Source organism: Ascaphus truei, chromosome 2, assembly GCF_040206685.1.
Source record: "Ascaphus truei isolate aAscTru1 chromosome 2, aAscTru1.hap1, whole genome shotgun sequence".
NCBI lineage: Eukaryota > Metazoa > Chordata > Amphibia > Anura > Ascaphidae > Ascaphus > Ascaphus truei.
This window is the reverse complement of record NC_134484.1, coordinates 388,174,757-388,198,624: the sequence shown is the minus strand read 5'-3', so window position 1 is coordinate 388,198,624 and position 23,868 is coordinate 388,174,757. Positions and strand designations below refer to the sequence as shown.

Sequence of the window (23,868 nt, the reverse complement as noted above, 5' to 3'; positions counted from 1 at the left end):
CTATGGAAGCAGTAAGGGTGTACTTAGTTTTTCACACATAGTTTCTCCATTTTGGCTTTATTTTTGTTAAATAAATCATGACACGGTGTAATATGTAATGTGTTGTTGTTCATCTGAGGTTGTATTTACCTCATTTTAAGACCTGCTAAGGAACAGAAGATTGTTATTATGTCCTGATATGTAAAACCATAGAATTCAAAGAGGGTGTACTTTCTTTTTCACAAAAAAACTCCCAAGTGCTATATACTGCATCCCTCTCAAACCAACCTTGGAGCAACACGTGGCAAGACTCCCTCTATATATATTTCAGGGTCTGGAGGGAGCTAACTCAATTTATGTTAAGCTTATCTGAGGCAGTGGTAATTTAACATGGTGTTAAGCCTATTCTAAGGAGATAACTAATGACTGTTGTTTTTTCATATAATTCACTTTGTGGATTTGCGTTAACCTCAGGGAACATAACATGTATTACTGGTTTAATAACATTACAGTATGAGACAGGGCTTAATGGAGATTTGTGAGTGTAAATGGAATTCAAGTAATTCAGAATCTATGTTGCTTGTTTGTATCCATTTTGTTACCCAGATTATATTCTGTAATGTTAGTTTGTAAGACTGTTAGAACTAAGCACATTTAGTTAGTGTAAACATGTTATTGTTTATGAGACATAGCGGAACATGAGTTACATAGTTACATAGTAGATGAGGTTAAAAAAGACATACATCCATCAAGTTCAACCTATGCTAAATTTAGATAACAGATACTTTATCCTATATCTATAATTACTTATTAATCCAGAGGAAGGCAAACAAAAAAAACCAGTGTCATATCATCCAATGATATCTCATAAGGGGAACAATAAATTCCTTCCTAACTTCAAGAATTGGCAATCGGATTAATCCATGGATCAACATTATTTTCATGTATACTTATTTGGTATATCCCTGTATACCTTTAATTTCTAAAAAGATGTCCAACATTTTTTTGAACAAATTTATTGTATCTGCCATCACAGTCTCCATGGGTAATGAATTCCACATTTTAACTGCCATTACTGTAAAAAAAACCTTTCCTTTTGTTGCTGGTGAAATCTCCTTTCCTTCAAACTAAAGGGATGCCCCTGTGTCCTTTGTACTGCCCATGGGATGAATAGTTAATTTGAAAGCTCCTTGTACTGTCCCCGAATATATTTGTATATAGTTATGTTGGTACATAACATCTCAAGTGTCCAAAGCTTAGATAAGAATATGGGCTGTGTGCCCAGGCTTTTGTTTATTTATTTATTTTTGTTATTAAATGCAGCTCTAGGTTTCCTAATAATATTACTGCTTAATAATAATAAGTTAATTTACAGTAGTAGCTAAGAATTACTATACGAATGAAGTTTCTCAGTAGATCCGTCAGAACAGAAAAAATATATAGTCCAAGTCTGTTCTCAATTGATAACGTGTCCTGGCCTATACTGGTATTGTAAACTGCCTCAAGAATAAATAATATTTTGAACTGCAAAGAACACTGTGAAACCATAATTATTGGAACATAAAAACTGTATTTTCACACACTGGATAAATGTTTAATTTCAGTGAGCTTTGTGGATCTGGCCCTATTGTAAGTGGTCTGAGGCAAATATTCCTTTTAATAAGAATAATAACACCTTTATTTAATAGAGTGCTTCTCCCTCTATTGGAATCAAAGTGCTACACAATTACAGTATAGTGTGCAGTACATATGAATCTATATTTTTGGTGTCTGAGGGAGATATTGTGACTTGCCCAAGGTCATAAGGAGTTGACACTAGGAAATAAACCAGGTTCCAGTGATTTAAACTCAGTGTAGTTGTTTACAGACTTAGGGGTCTATGCACTAAGCAGCGATAAGCCACTTATCACCACCTTATCGCCAAAAAAGCCTACTGCTATTCAGAAAGCCCCGATAAGTTGGCGATAAGAGAGCTTTTGGCAATTTTTTGGGCAAAGAAAAAAATCGCCAAACGCGCTCCGAAAAGCCACTTATCGCTACTTAACTCAAGCTTTTCAAACTTGTGCTATTCTAGTAGCCCCGAGTAGCTTATTGAGGCTAATCGTGGCCCTAGAATTGAAATTTCCTCTCAAAATCGTCTCACCAGGAAAAGTTAGCAAGAGGTTGGTGAGAAGCTGCCCAGAAGCAGTGAGACGGGACTTAGAAAAAATAATGCATTTTTCCTGCATCAGATTGATGCCGGGGGTCTCCAGAGCTGTTATCCATTAATATCAGCAGTGGTCGACAAATCACCAAAAAATCTACTCGCCAAACAACAAAATCTACTCGCCACCTAGTACCAAACGTGAGCTGCTTGGGCCAATAGGAGCTCGCCACGGTGTTACATCCACTCGCCCGGGGCGTGCAAATGTATAGGTTTGTCGAACACTGAATATCAGCACTGGAGACCCCCCAGGCAATGATGGGGTTATGGAAAAACAGCAGCTTTATTGTGGGCAGAGGAGAGGAGTGAAGCGGATACTTGGCCGTTCATTCACCTCCTCTGCCCCCAATAAACATTACAATATGTACTAAACACAAATACACAACCCACCCACCCCCTGTGCCCATACATAAAAACAGATTGTATTTTTTAATACACAGGATTGATACCAGAGGCCAGCGGGGGTCCCAGGTTGTCCCCGCGGGTGTCCATGGGCCTGCTGGTGGTTCCTGCGGGTGTCTGGGGGCCCCAATGGGTCCCCAAGTGGTCTCTGTGGGTATCTGGGGGTCATCGAATGGTCCCCATGGGTGTCTTTGGGTCTCCAGGTTGTCCTGGAGGGTCATTAGGGGCCTCAATGGGGTCCCCGGGTTGTTCTTGCGGGTGTTTGGTGGTCCTTAAGTGGTCCCCACGTGTGTCTGTGGGCGCTTGGGTGGTTCCCATGGGTATCTGAGGGCCATCGATTGGTTCCCACGGGTCTCTGGAGGCCCTCGGGTGGTTGCCACGCGTGTCTGTGGTCCCCGCGGTTGTTCACGTGGGTGTCCGGGGGTCCTCAGGTGGTCCCTGTGGGTGTCTGGGGGTCCTTGGGTGGTCCCTGTGGGTGTCCGGGGGTTCTCGGGTGATCTCCATGGGTCCCCTATGGCCTGCGGTACCATACCTGTATATAAAAAATTAAATTTGGAATACATAGCAATAAATACCCCCCCCCCCCAACACATAGGTACAGTACAGTACAGTAATGGGCAAAATAACTATTATCCAGATATGGATAATAGCCCATTTGCCATTATTAAATCAAACATTAGCCAGGCAGCAGAAATAAAGTAAATAAACCTTTATACTTACCCCTGCCATCATGAAGGGCATCCTCGTCTAATCTCCAGCCCCATTCTATTCATGTCCTCCTCCATGTTTGCCTGGCTTCCCGCCACTTCCTCCATTTTACCTTCAAGGCCCTCTGTCCTCTCCGACAGGCTGTTTAGGTCCGCCTTCATTTCTTTTATTGCTAGTGCAATGTCTTCCTGACAGCCTCTGCGCATCCTGGTGAATAGCTCCTCTAAGTATTCTTTATTTATTTCTCCTACGAGGGCGTCTGGCGCGGGTTGTTGCTCCACCGTTGGCTCTTCAGTCATGCTTTCCGCGGCGCCATCTTTGGAATTTTCTCCCTGCATGGCTGTGCGCGGACCGGCCACAAAATAACTGGTTACGCTCGGCAGGTTTCGTTTATTTTTTTGCCGGTTACACATCCTCTGAGTCTGCGGCAAGGGACCGTATTTGGGGTTCTCTTTTTGCGTGGTAAGTAGCTTGTTTTACTGCTGCATTCACGGGAGGGCTCAGGAGCTAACCCCCTAATCTGCCATCCAGTACAGCATCACCGGAAGTCTCCTGTAGTACTTATTTTTATTAATTTATTGCCGGCCATATACAAAGTACAGCACTCACACTTGCATGTGCTCAGCCGCTGCACGTGCACCTGAATAGCTGTTTTTAAATGTTTATGAGTGCTTTTAGATGTTGCTTATTATACTGTAATGATTCAGTAGCACCTTGATTAGGGACAAGCTGTTTTTTTTTGTGTTTTTTGCTTCTTTTCTATTCTGGGGACACTGTGCCTTTAATTCCGGCCGGCGGCGGCTATTTTGGATCCAGCTGAAACGCAGGCTAGAATGCACAGAGCAAGGCAGCTCTGATGCAGGTGGCAGCCCTGTCGTGTTCCTCCTCCACAACGGGGGTGCAGGAGGGCAGGTCGGGTGCAGGAGGATGGGGGGATGGAGCGCGCTCGACCGGACCCGCCAGCAGGGATCAAGGTAGGCCCAGGTGTACAGTTACCCCTCCTTCTACCCAGTCACAGGGCAATGGCGGCCATTTTAGATGGTATTCGACTGCTTAATTTATTTTTTATTTATTTGTCTGTGTGGTAGCGATGGGTCCTGGGCCAGGCCTCCCCACTGTCGTTCACTTGACAGGCAGGCAGGCAGGGTCTTCGCTTACCTCCCTAGCCCCAACCACGGTCCTCAGACCTTCGGATCGTACAGGATCTGCCCGCAATCTGGCTGCCTGCCAAAACCAGATGGCCGCCGTGTCTTTCTCCCTGCCTTTCGTCTTGGTACCACAGTTTTTGACTTTTAAGCTGTTTAATGTTCCTTTAGCTCAATTTTAGGCTCAAAATTATCCCCTTTTCCAGCAGTCTCTAATTTTCGTAAATGTTATTTTTTGGATCGAATTTGAGACTGTAATGCTCAGGATTGAGAGTCTTCCCTGAGGAGCCTCAGATAAACGCAGCCATCACATTCATGCTCCAAGCCACACCCCTTTACAGGCTTTTTTAAATTGTATTTCTTTATTTTAATGTTTTTTATTGCCCATTGACTGCTAATGTATTAATCTATGTCCATTTAGGGTACAGATTAATACATTTTTTGGCAAATGCTTGTTTTCGATTGAGTGTTATTTTTTTCTATTTCTCTTTATTGTTTGGATTAAATATTTTGTAGTTTGGATGGCTTTTTTTTATGTATTTTTTCGATTGATTAGCATTTTTAATTAATTAATTATTTTGTTGGCTCCTTGTTTGAATTGATGTGTTGGCTACTGGTTTTATTAATTAATTACTTTGTTGGTTACTAGTTAAAATTATTTTATTGTTTTGTTGGTTAGTGCTTTTATTAATTGAATTGGTTGGCTAGTGATTTTATTTATTGAATTGTGATGTTTAGGTGCTTGTGTATGTTTTATTATTGTGTATTTTGGGACTTCATGTATTTTTATTAGTGTGGCCATTGAGTGCTATGGTGGCTTATCATGCCCATATTATACGGTATGATGTAACACTATGCCAATCAATGGGTAAAGGGTGGGTATAGTGGGCTTGGAGTGGGTGGTTAGGTCTCCCGGGTGGGTAGCGGGGGAGGGTGGGTTAACCCTTTAATTACTATAGCGGTTATTAACCGCTAAGGTGATTAAGGGGTTAGGGGCCATAAGATTGTATTTTTGTATGTTTTCTTGCTGGCATCGGAGGGCCTGGCCCTGCAGTATACTGACGAGGATGTCCTTCATGATGGCAGGGGTAAGTAGACATGTTGATTTACTTTATCTTTGCTGCCTGGCTAATGTTTGATTTAATAATGGGCAAATGAGCTATTAGCCATATCTGGGTAATAGTTATTTTGCCCATTACTCTACTGTATGTGTTGGGGGTGGGGGGAAGTCTATTTATTGCTATGTACTGTATTCCAAATTAAAAATTTTGATACAGGATGGGTACCGCAGGCCAGGGGGGACGCGCAGGGAGCACCCGTGGGTCCCCAGACAACTGCAGGGGCCACCCGAGGACCCCTGAACACCCAGAGGACCACACGAGGACCCTTGGACACCCACAGGGACCACCTGAGGAACCCACGGACACCCACAGGGAACAACTGTGGGGACCAGAGACAACCACAGGGACTACCGAGAACCCCCAGACACCCATTGGGCCCACCCGAGGGCTCCCAGACACCCACGGGGACCACATGAAGGCCCACGGACCCACCCATGGACCCCCAGACACCCGTGGGGCCTACCCTGGAACCCCCTCCAACCTCTGTTATCAATCCTGCGTATAAAAATATAAAATCTGGTTTTATGTGGGGGCACAGGGGGGTGGGTGGGTTTGTATTGGTGTTTAGTACATATTGTAATGTTTATTGGGGGCAGAGGGGGTGAATAATGGGCCAAGTACCCGCTTCACTCACCCCTTCTTCCCTCAATAAATCTGCTATTGTGCCTTAACCCCTTAATTGCCTTAACGGCTATCCGCTAAGGTAATGAAGCTGCTTTATTGTTATTTTTATTATTAGTGTGCGGAAGCAGGAGGTCTCTTGTGCTGAATTGCATTGATTTCAGCCTCGGGACCCCCTGCATCCCGAGATACAGGCCCCGTTATGGGGTGCCGGTATCTCCTATGCATTTAAATGTCCCGCGTCACGTGACCTTGAGAAGAAAATGCATAGGAGATACTGGAAACCCATAACGGGGCCTGTATCTCAGGAAGCAGGGGGTTCCCGGACCTGAAATCAAGACCGTTCTGCTCCGGAGACCCCCTGCTCATCTACACTAGTAATAAAATGTACATTTTAAAAAAAGTTCTCTCTCTGCAGTAGAAAGAACTCGCCAGGTGAGCCCTTTTCAGAGGGGCGATCTCATGTCGCTGGCTACATACCTTTTTTGAAAATGTTGCTATCACTGTTATTCAGGGCTTTCTGCATACCATCTGGCTGTAAAAAAATGGCTATTTAAAAACTCTGGCGATTTTTTTTATTGGCGCTTTGTGTCCTTACTCACTGAGCTAGCCTCCATTTTTGAAATTCCACATTTCGTGGGTTTAGTATAAAAAGGTTTGATGTCCCTGTCAAACAATTTGTAAAACAAATATATAATCACCGCGCTTCTCCATGTAAGAAGCATGCAGCTGGTGAAGGGATTAGCCATACAAATGTGAAAAACAGAAAGTGAATCCCTGTGCTTCTCCATTTGGGATAGCAATAAATGGGGACTAAATATATATGGTGTAAAAATCTATAAGATAAAGGAGACGTTTGGTTACATCCTTTGATCAAATAATGCCAAGCCTGCTAACCACGTCAAGGTAAGTCTCTATAGTTAAGCCTGTTGACCACATCAAGGTAAGTCTCTATAGCTTACCGTGACGTGGTTAGCAGGCTTGGCATTATTTGATCAAAGGATGTAACCAAAAGTCTCCTGTCAAACAATTTACATTACTTTGCCTAAATAATTCACAAACTGAAATGTACACAACAAGGAACAAGACCTGTTTCCAATGCAAATCATGAAGAGTGGGATCTAATTTGGGTACATTTTTCAAAGATTTTGAATCTGCACAAAAATGAAACCATGTGTCTAAAAACTCATTTTGTGGTTGGAATCTCACAAATATACATACGTCATTTGTGTTTTAACTTTTCCAATTTTGTTGGGCTGGGATATGGCACCTCCAAAAATAAAACCATGTTGCACTCCCTTTACCGCGTCATTTGGATTTATAGCCTGTATGAAATCTTGTTGACTAACTAATCATATAAATCCATTGGAACTAGCAAGCCCGTGGAACTTTTAACACTAATATTAATAGCAACCAAGTAAGTCATAGCTGGATCTTGGAAACATTCCAAATGTTATATTATCGAAGAACCTCGGTTAGCGTATTATGGATATGCAGACCATGTTGTTGGCAATCAGCTGTCCTAAAAGCTAGATCCTTTTAATACGGTTAATCATCTCTCCACTTATGGATGTGTTTGCTCCTACTCCTAACACTGTACATTAAAATGAATGAAATTACATTTTGGAAGAATATTTGGCACACTTGTTGTCTTTCTTACTTATTGTTGCATTAAACAAATATATTTTTTCTCAACAGAAAATATTTTCTCGCCATCTTGTATTTTTTTTATATAAAAAGTACATCGCCCTTATTTGTCTGCTTGTAAACTCTAAAGATCATTATATTTAAACTTACTGTACTTATTCTAAAAAGTATGTTTATCGATAAGGGTCGTCATATTGTATGATCAAAATTAACTTTTTCTATGGCTGCAATTTATTGCAGAATTCCATGTAATATTTGATAATGTTATGTACTAAATATTAATATAGTGATGTAGCAGCTAGAATTCCAAACACAAGGTACCAAAGGTGCCAAGCCAATGCAAATAGATGTATTGGTGGCCCGAAAAGCATAAATCAGGCTTTATCTATAAGTATGCAACACTTTAGAGTAAGGAATCTGCGAAATCCATAATCCCATTTACTTGTTTTTTGTATTGGTCTCTTGCTGCATGATTACAGCCACACTTTTTGAAAAATGTGTTTCTAAAGATATTGGCTAATGTAGTTATCCACCTCATTATTTGGATGTGAAAAATTGTCCCCTAGCATACACATTCCAAAAAATTGTGTATTTTACACATAAAATTACTCCAACATTTTGATCATCATTAAGTACTACAGATATAGCCACGAGTTTCCGAACACTTGCCTTGGAAAATCTGGGGCAATCTCCCAGTAATGCTGCAACATTTCTGTGACATTTCTGCAGACAGACTAATGGGCCATCGGATTAACACAGTGGGGGTCCCTGGCAGTCCCTGGCAGTCCTATTAAAAAAAAATATTTTTTCCTGCCACGGATTGATGCCAGGAGCTGATACCCATTAATATCAGCATGGGAGGCCCCGGCATGAATCCCATGCAATACAAATGCATTTACAGGCAACTTCATTACCTTAGCAGCTAACTGCTAAGCCAATGAAGGGGTTAACTACCGGTGCCAGGTTTATTGTGGGTAGCGGGGGTGGGTGACGTTGGTATTTGGCCATTGGTTGGTGTTTAGGCCGGGGGGGGTTCGGGTGGAGTTAACCCCTTCGTTACCTTAGTGGTTAATACCGCTAAGGCAATGAAGAAGTTAGCCCCTCCCTCACCACCCGGTAGGCCTAAACATCCATCCTTTGGGCTTTCTACCCTCTTCACCCAATCCCTCTACCCACAAAAAATAATGTTTTGTTGCTACTGGTTTAAATGCATTAATTGTTTTGTTGGCTAGTGTTTAAAATTAATTAATTGTTTTGTTGGTTAGTGCTTTTATTTCTTGAATTGATTGGTTGGCAAGTGCTTTTATTTATTTAATTGGTTGGCTAGTGATTTTATTTATTTAATTTGTTGGTAAGTGCTTTTATTTCTTTAATTGACTGGTTGGCTAGTGCATTTATTTATTGAATTGTGGTGTTTAGGTGCTTGTATATCTTTTATTATTGTGTATTTTTGGCCTTCATTCTTTTTTATTAGGGTGACCATTGAATGCTATAGTGGCTTATCATGCCCATATTATATAGTAGGGTTTTTGTGTTTATTTTTGTTTCTTGGGGGTAGAGGGACTGGGTGAAGGGGGTAGTAGCCCCAAGGATGGATGTTTAGGCCTTTCGGTGGGTAGCAGGACTAGTTAACCCCTTCATTACCATAGCGTTTCCCACCATTATGGTAGTGAAGGTGTTAACTCCTCACGCAACTTTCCAGACAAGCCTAATCACCCACCCTGGGACTACTACCCCTTCATCCACCTCTGCCCCAAGAAACAGGCTTCTGAGGTTTAACCCCTCCATTGCCTTAGCGGCTACCTGCTAAGGTAATGAAGCTTTTTTAATATAAATTTTAATACTAGTGTAGATGAGCAGGGGGTCGCCGGAGCAGAACCGCGTTGATTTGAGGTCCGGTGACCCCCTGATTCCTGAGATACAGGCCCCGTTATGGGGTGCTGGTATCTCCTATGCATTTAACTGTCCCGCGTCACGTGACCGTGGGAATAAAATGCATAGGAGATACCGGCACCCCATAATGGGGCCTGGATCTCAAGAAGCAGGCAATCCCCGGACCTCAAATCAACGCGGTTCTGCCCCGGGGACCCCCTGCTTATCTACACTAGTATTACATTTTATATTAAAAAAATCGCTGGCGAGATTTGCACAGGGAGATGTGTCTCTCTCTGCTCAGCTCTCTCTGCAGCTGAAAGAAATCGCTGGGTAAGGCCTTTTCAGAGAGGCGATCATCACGTCACCGGCTACTCTCCCATTTTGGGAATTTTGCTATCACAGGTAATCGAGGCTTTCTGAATACATTAAACAAACTGGCGAATTAAATGGCCCAGCGATATATTTTTTTATGAAGGCTTATAGCATAGGCCCCTAGATGTGTTTTTTGTTTATAGAATGGGGCAGAGAGGATGTATGGGTGCACAAAAAAATGTAACTGGTACTTACCAGTTTAGCCTCAAACATGTGCCGGTAAAGAACAAGCATAAGGAGAAAATGTGCAACTGTATAAATCTGCAAATACAGTGGCGATCTGGGGTTATAAGGCATTTCTTTGCCAGTGACCTGAAATAAAAATAAAGTTTAATTACTAATGTGTACTAATTACCTTTTATACATCATTGTTCACCAGCTGTTTTCATGTCACTCATTTTCAATATTATTAAGTTTCATCATAGTTATTCTAGGAATTGAAACAACCTGTTAGAACTGAATTTGCCATTTTGTTTTATCTTATTTGGTTAATACAGCAACTGTGGAGATAACATGAAAATAACCCTTCCTGGTTGGTGCTTAGAACAAAATGCAACTTTGTCAATGAGATCCAACTGTTAGCTGAAGAAGTTAACGTAGACTCCTTAGCACTAGTGTCCATTCTTATCCCAATAAAAGGTTGTTTTTGCAGAGTACGCACATTTTAAGTGAAACTTCTTTGTCTTTTGTCACACAAATTGTATTTGTGATGGTAATGTTTTTAATTAAAAATCAAAAGAATTTCAGTGACAAAACCCAAAGAAATGTTACTTAGAACGCACGTGCACAAGACTAATATATTTATATTAAATGTGAATTCTGCGTGTGTGTGACTCTGCGTGCGTGACTCTGTGACTTCGTGACTCTGTGTGTGTGACTCTGCATGTGTGTGTGTGTGTGTGTGTGTGTGTGTGTGTGTGTGTGTGTGTGTGTGTGTGTGTGTGTGTGTGTGTGTGTGTGTGTGTGTGTGTGTGACTGTGTGTGTGTGTGTATGTGTGTGTGACTCTGGTTGTGTGTGTGTGACTGACTGTGTGTGTGTGTCTGTGTGTGTCTCTGTGTGTGTGTGTCTGTGTGTGTGTCACTGTGAGTTTTTGTGATTGCGTGTGTTTGTGTGTGACTGCATGTGTGTGTGTGACTCTGCATGTGTGTGTGACTGTGTGTGTGTGTGACTGTGTGTGTGTGTGTGTGTGAGACTCTGCGTGTGTGCATGTGTGTGACTGCGTGTTTGTGTGTGTGTTTGTGTGTGTGTGACTGTGAGTGTGTCACTGTGTGCGTGTGTGTGACTGTGTGTGTGAGTCACTGTGTGTGTGTCACTGTGTATGTGTATCACTGTGTGTGTGTGTCACTGTGTGTGTCACTGTGTGTGTCAGCATCAGGATCTCGGGGGACACGGCTCTCTGACTCTCTCCCTGCCTTGTGCTCCCAGCTCCTCTCCTCCCCCGCGGTCAGTGGCACGCTTGCGCTGAGGCCCGCGGACATGCCAGATGCACGCGGCCATGCACAGAGGCCCGCGGTCTGTGGTGCGCATGCGCAGAGATCTGCGGCCATGCGCAGGGGCCCGTGACCATGCACAGAGAACCGCGGCCCATGGTGGCTATGCGCAGAGGCTCGTGGCCATTAGTGCAAATGCGTGCTGGAAGAGGGGAGTGCTTGTGTACTTGGTGGACAAGGGCAGCACTGCGCATGCGTGGTGTTGCCTGCAAGTTCCTCTTCTTTGCATGCGCGATGGTCGTGCGCATAGGAGCGTGACATCACCCGCGTTACACTTTTTCGTTATAAAGGTAAGGATTTTTTCCCATGAAAACTCTGGAGGTACCAGCAAAGAAGTTTTTCTTCAAAAGGTCATTTTCTTTGTACAGATGTAGCAGATGTTGATGCAGCAAATTAGTGACTTAATGTGTGATAACTGGTGCAATAATGTGTGCTACATCTGTACATTAGATTGTGGGATAAACAAGAAAATAATACCAATGCATTCTTTTACATAAACTTTTGAAGTTTCTGTTTCAGGGAAGAAACCTTTTGTAATCCTGAAAGATCACACCTAAAAACTTATATATTATTTTCATGCTGGTCCAAAAAAGGATAAAGTATGACAATCTATAATATAAAACCTATAAAAGAATATATTGATTTGTTTAAACTTGTCACTGCCTTATGCTTGCAATTAAAAGAGTATACATTTGCTATATATACACTAAAGTACTAAATGTATTCAAACACCAATAATCAGTTTTCTCTCAGTAGTTTTGGCAGTCATATAGACCCAGTTATGAATATCGTTTGTTGCAAAACATGTAACAAACACAGCATTTAAGCAAGGCAATCCCTTTAAACATGAATTAATATAGCATTCATTATTTTGCATTACACACATGAAAAATAAATATATTTTTTGGCTTTACATTGGTTAGTCATGCTATAACTATGACTAGAAAGAAATCACTTGGGTATTTGCATTTTAGCATATGCATGACATGTTCATTTGCATTGGTAATCTACTTTTGAGAGGCTATTACATTTTCAATTAGAGAAAACAACAAATGTTCAACTGCTGCATTATGTAACCTCCCCACCCTCTAGCACACGCGGGTATCAATGTACCTCCGGAAGTTCCTCAGGAAGACCAAGTCGTGGTTTGCCAGGTCCCCACCCCGGTCCTTTAAATAGTACACACAGTTTATTGTAGACTCCAGGGGTATCCCAGAGAGTGTTCCAAATGTGGACACAATGTTGCAACTAGGAAACAAAATACACATACAGTATGTGCTATTACTGTCCACAGCATGAAGCAGAATGTCTGCGTAATAATAAAAACATACAACAAAATGTCACTTGATTTTTTTTAGAAGGAGATGTTTATTAATATAAACATCAAGGATATGGAACCATGTGTAGAAAAGCTACATGAGATGTCATTCATCAAATTCCTCATAGTAAATGAGGCAAGTTACAAGGCAATACATTAGTATTTCATCCTGCTCTACTATGCAATCAACAAGGTGATGAATAGACATAAAAAGTTACTTTAAAAGAACTCTTCTGAAAATGCCTAATGCCTAATTAGGATGAAGTACATTTTTATATACAGTATGTTACAGTACTTACACATTACAAACCGTACAGCAACTAATTTGCTTAAGTGGTATGTTATTTTATGGTGGTCTAATAGTTACCTCAGGGGGTTGGGTACAGCTCAGCTATTAATAACACTATATGGAGAATCAGTATTTACCCAGCACCCGTTTATTTACATACTGGTCCTCGTTCATTTTCAGGAGGGTGTAACCAAATACTGGAAATGTATATGGTGGATAAGCTGGGATTGCCTATTCTTCATTGGACATCATAATTTCTCTTCACCGCTGCTAGTTTCTACCATTCCTCTCTACTTTACCTAGTCATTATACTCTTTTACAAAATGCTTGTGACACATTCGTTTGTCTGACTAATAATTGAATACATTTTGGATTTTACAATACACATTGTTAGTTAATATACAGTATATTCGAAACTTTTGATTTATATTGTTTTATCTTAGCTTCCGGATAAGAGTTTGGGGTATTGTCATCCAGTGCTTCTCACTTATGAACAGTTTCTCACTGGTCAAACTACTGTGCATTAATCTGCACTATGAACTTTGGGGGTTATGCATAAAGCTCTGTTATGGGTTAACGCACAAGAACTGGTGTTAACCCCCATTCAAAGCAATGGGCGTGGTAACCTGTAAAAGAGTTGGATGAATATGGGGCCATGACTTTTATTACTGACTACTGCCTACGCAAATATTGTCAGCTAACTATGTAGTAGGTAGAGAGAACCAGGAAATCATGTTTGGAATCAGGAAGAAGTTTGATAAATGCCATAATGAAACATGATACTTTTGAAGTACTTAGGGCCTTATTCTATATTGTCTTAAGCGGCCATTGGGCTGAGAATTCTCATCTGAAAACAGCCCAAATGGCCACTTCAGGCAATTTAGAATTATCCCCTTGGCATTAACATTTAGAACTCTTAGGTACATTTTTTCTGAGTATCTGACACGTAATTCCTCACTGGAGTTACTTTAAACTGCAATAGTGATGACCAGGGTGCTACTGCATGGAAACGTATACTGAAGTCAATGGGAATTAATAACCCCCTCAAAGTCAGATGTTACAGGTCAGATATTAAGAAATATGTACATATAAAATATTTATTTCCCTTAACAGCAAGCCATATTTTTACTACTATAAGTACTGTAGGGTGTGTTAATTTTAAAGGACAAGTCGGCTCTTGTACATTTAATCTTACATTTTACTCAATGGTCTTTCCTACCCATCTTCGTTACACTACTTCTGGCTTAGATATCTATGAGGTTTCAAAAACACTTTACACACTATTACACTATTACAACTACACCTGGATTTAAAACTGGTTGAAGGATAAACAACAGAGAGTTGCTGTACAGTAAATGGATTTTTACCAGGTTTGGCAAAAGTTGTGAGTGGAATACCTAAAGAATTGCACTGAGACCCCTGCTTTTTAACTAATTTATTAATGACCTTGAGGTTGGCATACTGAGTAAACTCTCCATCTTTGCTGATGTCACTAAATTGTGTAAGGTACCTGTAATAGAATCAGAGCAGGATGTAATTTCACTACAGAAGGACTTGGATAGACTGGAAACGTGGGCAGGTAAATGGCAGATGAGGTTTAATACAAATAAATGTAAGGTTATGCATTTAGGAAACAAGAATAAACAAGCAATTTACAAATTAAATTGAGAAAAATTAGGAGAATCCTTAATGAAGAAAGATTTAGGAGTGCTTCTAGACAGCAGGCTTAGCAATAGTGCCCAATGTCATGCAGTAGCTACAAAGTTGAAAAGGCAAACAAAATCTTATTTTGCATTAAACGGGGAAAAGATGGAAGGGAAGAAAAAATGATACCCCTCTACAAAGCATTGGTAAGACCACACCTTGAATATGGAGTACAGTTGTGGACACCATGATATACAAAAGACATGGAACTAGAAAAAGTGCAGAGTTGAGTCACCAAATTAATAAAGGGTCTGGAAAATCTGACTTATGACGAGAGGCTAGCTAAATTAGATTTGTTTACATTAGAGACATCTAAGAGGGGATAGGATAACTATATACAAATATATTTGGGGACAATACAAGGAGCTTTCAAAAGAACTATTTATCCCAAGTACAAACAGTTCAAACGACATAGGGCCATACCGTAAGGTTGGAGGAAGGAAGATTTTTCAAGGAAAAATGGAAAGATTTCTTTATAGTAAGGGCCGTTAAAATGTGGAATTAAATTCCCCTGGAGACTGTGATAGCAAATACAATAGGTAGCTTCAAAAAAAGGTTGGACATTTTTTTAGAAGGAAAGGTATACAGGGATATACCAAATAAGCAAACATGGGAAGGAAGTTAATCCAGGGAGAAATCTGATTGTCAATATTTGAAGTCAGGAAGGAATTTGTTTTTCCCCTTATGAGATATCATTGGATGATATTTCCCTGGGTTTTTTTTATTTGCCTTCCTCTGGATCAATATACTGTAAATACAAATGTAGGATAATAATCTGTTGTCTAAATTTAGCATAGGTTGAACTTAATGGACATATGTCTTTTTCAACCTCATCTACTATGTAACTACAGTATGTAAGTACAGTACAGGCAGTCCTCGGTTATCCGACACAATGCGTTACTCAAAATGGCGTTGTAAAGCGAAACGTTGTAAAGCGAAACACGTTTTCCCATAGGAACACTGTTTAAATGAAAGGTTCCGTTCCTGAAAGCATTTTTAACACTAAAATACACCAAATATTTTATGCAGTCAATAAGATATGCAGCACACACATAAATTATATAGTGTATATATAATATAACAAAATAAATAATATATTAGATAGTATAATATAATATTATATAGTATAATATTATATATATACTCTCTTACGACGCTTTGCAACAATGTTTATGTGAATGTGTATATATATATACACACATACACAACGTTGCAAAGTGTCGTAAGAGCGTTGGATAAGCCATTTTGGCGTTGTTAAAATGAATATAGGTATGCATTGCATAGCGTTGGATAAGCCATTTGTTGTAAAGCGAAGCGTTGTAAAACGAGGACTGCCTGTAAAGTATGTAGTAACTGGTAAATTAAAAGCTAACATTAAATCCTATGACACATCTACACATTTCCAGGATCAATCTACTAGAGCTTTGATCTGCAAATTTCATGTTAAACATTTAGGTTTAACACTTTCGTTGCCAGAGGGGCCATCAATGCACTGCTTTGCAATGTATTGCAGGCCCATCTGGAAGTGAAAAGGTTAAAATAAAGTTCAACATGAAGTTGCTCAATTTTATTGTGAAATTGAAGGTTTTAGATATCATATTGTTCAGCAAAAATATATAATTTGACTAAAGAAAATTAAAAATGTATTCGTACAGATGATACATTTATTAGCATAACTAAATGTTGTGTAGGGTTGCAGGGTCGGCCATGTTGGCCCCTTTTAAAATGCAAACCACCCAGATCATATGCATGTATTTTCACTAATAAATGTTTGAGGTAGTGAAAAGGCCATTTTTGCATAATTAGTCAAAATAGTTACGTTTGATTTTAGCGTTGTATCAAAAAATTCCATAATAATAACCATATTTACCTGGACCTGAAATGGCTCAAATGTGTTTATTGGATGTGTTAGGCCATACACAACTTTCTCTTTTTCTGGCACGAAAGTTCCTTTATAAAGGAAAAAGAAAAACACCAAATGTATGTAACACTAATGTACATAGATACAACTATTCTGGTAATGGATTTTTGTTCCTGAAGCCAATTATCTACATATATGATGTAATTTAGTGAATTTATGTTAGTGCTGCGTTGGTGTTGTTAAGTAAACAAATACATATAATTAGTTACTTTAAAATGTATTTATAGGATAAGGTAATCCATCACTTGTATATATAATTACAAGTTGTTGATTGCAGCTCAGTCAGTCAGGAGCCAGAAGGAAATTCCCTAGATGTTGTATTGCCAAGTATCATAATCCAAACATTACCAATGGTTGGTGGTTGCTGCCTGATTATTGATGCGTTCTTACATGAGTAATCATATAATTGAATGGAAGTCTTGCCTTAAATCTTAATTAGATCACACTTGATTACACTGTGCACTATTGTAAAACACTCCTCATGCAAGCTTAGTTTATGTTAAAAAAATAATAGATAATCGCTTTTTTAATTACTAAATAATAAATAAGACTACAGAAACCTATTAATCACTGTAATGTGGTGTTATTTAAATGAAAACAACTAAATTCATTAAAAAATCACCTTACCAAATGCACTAAACGTTACATTTTTTAAACTAGAGCTATAATTTTGTTTGTATTGCCTAATTGTCTCCACAGTGATTTTGTTCATCAATATAGGAATATGAGTAAATACCACAAACATACTAGTTAAAATGTTATTCATTAAACTCTATTGATCTGCCATATGAGAGTTGCTTGATAAAACAGTGGAATTTACACCTGTGATAAGCTAACTGCAGCATATGGCTACGTTGGAAACAGTATATGTGTAAAGGTTGCACTATACATGTATGTATAATTTTATTTATATAGCACCAACACTTGACGTAGCACTTCAAAAAAATTGTAATGCAATGTAAATACATTATAAACGATGGGGATACAGTAAGTGCAACAGATAAATGGCAACATAAAGCAAAAGGAGACCCGGCCCCAAAGAGTTTACCATGTAAAGAGGCTTACAGATTGTAAGAGTAAAAGTGCATTATTAAAAGTGCAGTCAGGGAGGTCAAGGGCATCTGAAGTTCGTAGTAGAGGCATACAGTATGAAATGCCTTCTTTCGAGAGATGAATGTTCAGCTTTGTTTTGAGTGTGGAAAGAGAAGCTTAAGGAATATTGAGTGGTAGAGTATTCCATAGGTAGGAAGAGATTAGTGAAAAAGGTTTAAAACAGGAGATGGCTGTAGATGTTAAAGGTGCAAAGATGAAACAATCTTGGGTTGAGCGTAAGAGATGAGTAGGGTGTAACGAGAGATCAGAGTTCACATATACAGTAGGGAGGTGAAAAGGAGTGTAGAGCCTTAGAGGAAATGAGGACAATTTTGTAGTTTACACGGAGATTGATAGGAATCCAGCAGATAGAGTTAAAGAGGTCAGAAGAATATACACATCTAGAAGAGCAGAAGATGATTTGGGCATCAGCATTTTGAATGGATTATACAGGAGAAAGGTGTGAGGCAGGACGATCAGATACAGATGCAGCGGCTGTTATTCGAACATTTCACGCGTTGTATACCTCGGAATACCCATGTCATGGCGCGTGATTTCTTCCAACCGTACCGCCTTAAGACGCGATTGCAGAAAATGGCAGTTTAGAGTTCTGGTTTTTAAACACCTGAAATTGACACAGTAGCACAGTAGCACAGTACTGTACACATTCATTCATTTCTGCCACGGATATGCGAAGAATTGCACCCAAAGAAACAGAATCCATGAAATTCAAACAAAGCAACCGCGATAAACACGTGTGCCTGGTGTGATTGGCGGCATGAATGCAGCGTGGAAAACAGCAGAGCACACGAAAACGGCTCCGTGAAATTTTCAAATAACGGCCGCTGCATCTGTATAATAATGTTCAGTAATCAATACAGGAGGAACAAGGGCATTCAATAGTGTTTTAGTGGTGGTGGAACATAGGAAGGGCTAACTTAGCAATAAGAAATATTGTGAAGAAACAGCAAGATTTAGTTACAGAGTTTATATGTGGGGAAGGGTCTAATGTTGAAAACTGCAAAACTGTGCGGATAGTAGCGTTATTGAATGTAATGGAGAAGGGAATAATGGGACCATGTTTAGAAGGGAATATAAGAAGCTCTGTCTTAGCCATGTTAAGCTTGAGGCGACAAAGGGCCATCCAGGATTGCTGTTAGGCACTCTGTAAGTTTTGACCGGACTGTAGGTATAAGGTGTAGATAAATAAAGTTGGCAGCATCAGCATAGAGATGATAGGTAAATCCAATGGAGTCAATGAGGTCACCCAGCAAGAGTGTTGAGCCTTGAGGTACACCTACATAGAGTTCCATGGAGGTCGAGGAGGAGTTGACATAAGAGATAGAAGAAATAGTGAGTGAAGAGAGAAGTAGGAGGATAACCAGGAGAGAGCAATGCCATGGATGCCAAGAATGTAAAGAATGTGTAGGAGAACAGGGTGGTCAATGGTATTACAATTAGATTGTAAATTTTCAGGACAGGGACTTCTTTTCCTAAATGTTACTTTTATGTCTGGAGCGCTTCTACCCATTATTTGTTATTTGTATTATTTGTTAGTTATATTATGTCACATGTATTACTGCTGTGAAGCGCTATGTACATTAATGGTGCTATATAAATAAAAATATACATGCATTCATGCATACATGCATACATGCATACAGTACATACAATGGTATCAAAAGCTGAGAAGAGGTTAAGAAGAATAAGAATGGAGTCGTTTCCATGAGATTTGGCAATATAGAGGTCATTACCTAGCTTGGTGAGATATGTATGAAAGCAGGCTAAAAAAATAAAATTTAAATATAGTAACTAAAATGGCCAGCATTGGATGTGTCTACACTAACTCTAATAACATAACATTTAATTAAAGCAGAAGGCGTGTTAGACATTCAATACACAAAGCTACCAGACCTCTACACAGAATAAATATAAATATAAATAAAACATACAAAAAAAATTTAAGAAAATTTCACATTTGATGTACCCTGTTCATTGCTATCAGAAGTACCAGGTACTGTAAATTAATGCATATGGTTATTGTGACATTTGTCACACAGAGTATATATGTATACTAGATTTTTTAAGGTTACAGTATTTTTGGTAGATATCATTCTTAATGAACACAGAAAAAACTGTTTTTTGTTTAAACTAAAACCTCTCAGTGTTACACAAACTTGCTTTGAACCATTTGAATGAGCACTCCATATAACTAATAAATCTCTCTAATTGGTAAATAAATAATTAATTACAAGTGAATAAACTGTACCAGTTTACATATGAGTGCTATTTTATTCCCTGTACAGATTTAGGTTTATGTAGAAGGGGCCTTGTTTTACATACTTATTATACAATAGTTCACAGGTTTGACTTGAAGGTAAATGCACAAGCATAGCGAATTTTAATAAGAAAATCAGTTTTGTCTAGGGTGGTCCCTATTTCTAACATTTTCTTTACATGAGACAATGGAATTATTTGAATTTATTAAATCTCTATTCACTCCCGACTTTATAGTCAAATTAAATGTTCACATTTTGAATTAAAAAGCTATCAAGATAATAACATTTTAAAATGTTAACTCAAAAGGTTCCAGCTGGGTGTTTTTTTATTCTTCTAGTTCTTTTATTCTTTTATTCTTTTATTCTTTTATTCTTTTATTGTTCTATAAAACAGGGTATCACTGGAGATACTTAAATATGAAGATGCCGCTGGTACCATCCCTGGCTATGTAAACAATATTGTGTTTTACATCTCCCATGGCACGGGAGCCAATAGGAAGCTGCAATCTCATCCGTCGCCGCTTCTTATTGGCCCAGGTACCATGGGAGATGTAAGAATGATGGAGCACCAAGATCAATTATGTTGAGCAAATTATTTTGGGAAACATGCACTTTAGATGAATTTATGAACTGTTTCCATATAAACAGCATTTATTGTACTGTCGTGGCTGTGTCAAATTATTTAATGCTTATCCGTAGTAAGGACAATTTCCATAGGCCTGGTGTTTATTTACACTAAAGAAGGGAAGAAAAAATATGGGCAGAAAGGCAGAACGGCAGAACTTAACACATTAATTTACAAGATATGTTTTACTTAATCCTTCCAAATCTCCTTCAGTAAGAAATAAAGGATGAAGTTGCCACTCAATATACAGTAATGCCAAAAAAGCTCTGTTTTATAAGTTTCACTTACCAAATATCTTGTCCCAAATTATAAGAGTTCCTCCATAATTTGAATCAATGCAATATGGATTTCTGCCTGTTAAAGCAATATTGAAAATAGATTGTGATATTCAGCAGTTTATTATTATAATAATTATTATTTTAATTATTAAAAAGCATACCAGGTCATATTAACTATGCAGTCTTCTGCCATAAGGCACTTACTGTACCTTACAACCAATTCATGTAAATGCTTAATAAATATAGCCTTATGTCTGTCCTAACTTCCCTAACTGTATTAGTTTCTAACACCGCTGTAGTTTAGTAGTGTCTATGTGATAAATAGTACAATGTTTATAATGCAAAGATGTTTGGGTACACAAATATTTTTATTACAAGTAACATACATAGAGTATAACAATAAAGAAAAAAAATACAAAAAAAAAACCCATAACATACCATGATGAACTCTGTGATGACTCGGAGTATTGAGGATCAGTTCCAATGGGCCCAGGTTGTTTATTAACTAGAGGAAATATTATTCTGTCATTGACAAACAATGGCATAAAAACATTATGCTGTTGGGATTCTAAAAAATCCCAACTCTTCAAATCTAAAACTTAGAATTAGCCCCTCAAACTGAGCTTATTGTAATACATACATAACATTGATGCAGTAATAATAATAGCATGTTCTTGTATTGTGCTGCTGGTTTTACATAGCGCTTTACAGAGACATTCTGCAGACACAGTCCCTGCCCTGTGGAGCTTACATCTATGTTTTTAGTGTCTGAAACACAGGGAGATAAGGTAAAGTACCCAAAGTCATAAGGAGCCAACACTGGGAATTGAACCAGGTTCCCCTGTTCTGAACTCAGTGCCAGAGTCAGTGTCAGTGCCTTTACTGAGTCGCTCCTTCTCTAAGGAGAACTAAACCATTAAAAAAACTTAAGGAATCATAGCTGTACTGCACACTGTACAAACAAATAGTTGGGGTTGCTGTAGAGGCATCAAGTCTATTAGAACTTCTGGGTTTATGTATTATCTAAAGCTCCTTCTAAATGCACATTACATTTTGTTACATTTTTTTCTTTGTGGCTGTATGACATGTAAGGAATTAATATAGTTTCCTACATCTAATCGAGACCATTTGCTTCTATATCCATTCTAGTTTAAATATGTATTGTTATCTACAGTACAAGATACAAATAGGTAGAAATACATTTTAAATAAAACAAATAAACTGAGAAAATGGGTAAAGAGAAAAACAAAACAAAAAAATTCTAAAAGCTTTTTCTACAGAATTCCCCACTAATCTGATTTAAAATATAAAACATAGCATTTCAAAATCTACACTGTAATACTTATAATTGAATACGTACTGTAAAGAAACCTTTGGCAAGTGTCATAATTTACTGCATTTTCAACTGCACCAACAAAATGGTGAACAAACATAGTGACACACATAGAAGATAATACTGTTAGCCCGTAAGTAATACTTTGCCTTAGAGAAGGGACCTGAATAGTTCTGAATGCCTGTACTTTTTTTTAAAGCATTCATTAAACCAATAAAGGTATCAATTCTACCTTACTTTATTCTGAACACGCCTAGTTCAGGCATGCTTGATATACAGTAACTGAAATACAACATTCTAATCATCCAAAGGAAAAGACAATGTTAGCAAATACTTTTTCATGAATATTTAGAGCAAATTAATTGCAGAAAACAAATGCACATTGATATTAATGCAATAGATAATGTAATGTTTTGATGGAAATATGAGTTCTGCAGTTTCCAATATTTGATCCAGTGAAGCAATTGCACTGCTGCACTTTTTGGTTGTACTATAGCAATAAATTTATACTTTCAATGTATTCCATGGCCATTGTGCTACAGTATACTACATGTTCCACAATGAATTGCCTGATGTAAGGGGAAATGAATGTAGCATTATTATATTAGTGTAGCCCTGGCTAGTTATTGGGCTATAAGTCTGCCCTCGTCCTGGCAGTAATCCCTAGTAAGTGTAGGTTTACCAGGAGTAATCACAGGTTTTCCCCATACCTGCCAAAGACAGAGGTCATTACACTCTGCTCATATTACTCGACCTCTCTGCAGCATTTGACACCGTGGACCACCCTCTTCTCCTCCACATTCTCCATACTCTAGGTATTCGGAACAAAGCTCTATCCTGGATCTCATCCTACCTCTCCCATCGTACTTTTAGTGTCTCTTCTGCTAACACCTCCTCCTCCTCTATTGATCTCTCTGTGGGGGTACCCCAGGGCTCTGTCCTGGGACCTCTTCTCTTTTCTCTGTACACACTCTCTCTAGGTGACCTAATAACATCTTTTGGGTTTAATTATCACCTCTATGCCGACGACACACAAATATACTTTTCAACACCTGACCTTACACCTGCTGTACAAACCAAAGTTTCTGAATGTCTCTCTGCTATATCATCCTGGATGGCCCTCCGCCGCCTTAAACTCAACATGGCTAAAACATAGCTCCTCATACTTCCTCCCAAACCTGGCCCTACTACCTCCTTCCACATTACTGTTGGAACTACAATTATTCACCCAGTAGCCCAAGCACGCTGCCTAGGGGTCACATTCGACTCCTCTCTCACACTCGCCCCTCACATTCAAAACATTTCTAAAACTTGTCGCTTTTTCCTCCGCAATATTACTAAGATACGCCCTTTCCTCTGTTGTTCGACTGCTAAAACTCTGACTCATGCCCTCATTCTCTCCCATCTTGATTACTGTAACCTCCTGCTGTCCGGCCTTCCTGCCTCTCACCTGTCTCCCCTACAA

General features: G+C 39.1%; 1 protein-coding gene across 2 annotated transcripts in view; it reads right to left on the bottom strand.

Annotated features, from left to right (window-relative positions):
• Nucleotides 1–23,868, bottom strand: part of AGMO (alkylglycerol monooxygenase) — a 367,919-nt gene that overhangs the window by 133,498 nt on the left and 210,553 nt on the right. For both annotated transcript variants that reach the window (XM_075589124.1, XM_075589125.1), the window contains exons 7-11: nucleotides 21,509–21,575; nucleotides 21,081–21,146; nucleotides 16,746–16,825; nucleotides 12,678–12,812; nucleotides 10,269–10,385 (exon numbers count right to left, since the gene is read on the bottom strand). In XM_075589124.1, coding sequence (XP_075445239.1) covers nucleotides 10,269–10,385; nucleotides 12,678–12,812; nucleotides 16,746–16,825; nucleotides 21,081–21,146; nucleotides 21,509–21,575 — 465 coding nt within the window. The remainder of the gene's footprint in view (nucleotides 1–10,268; nucleotides 10,386–12,677; nucleotides 12,813–16,745; nucleotides 16,826–21,080; nucleotides 21,147–21,508; nucleotides 21,576–23,868) is intronic.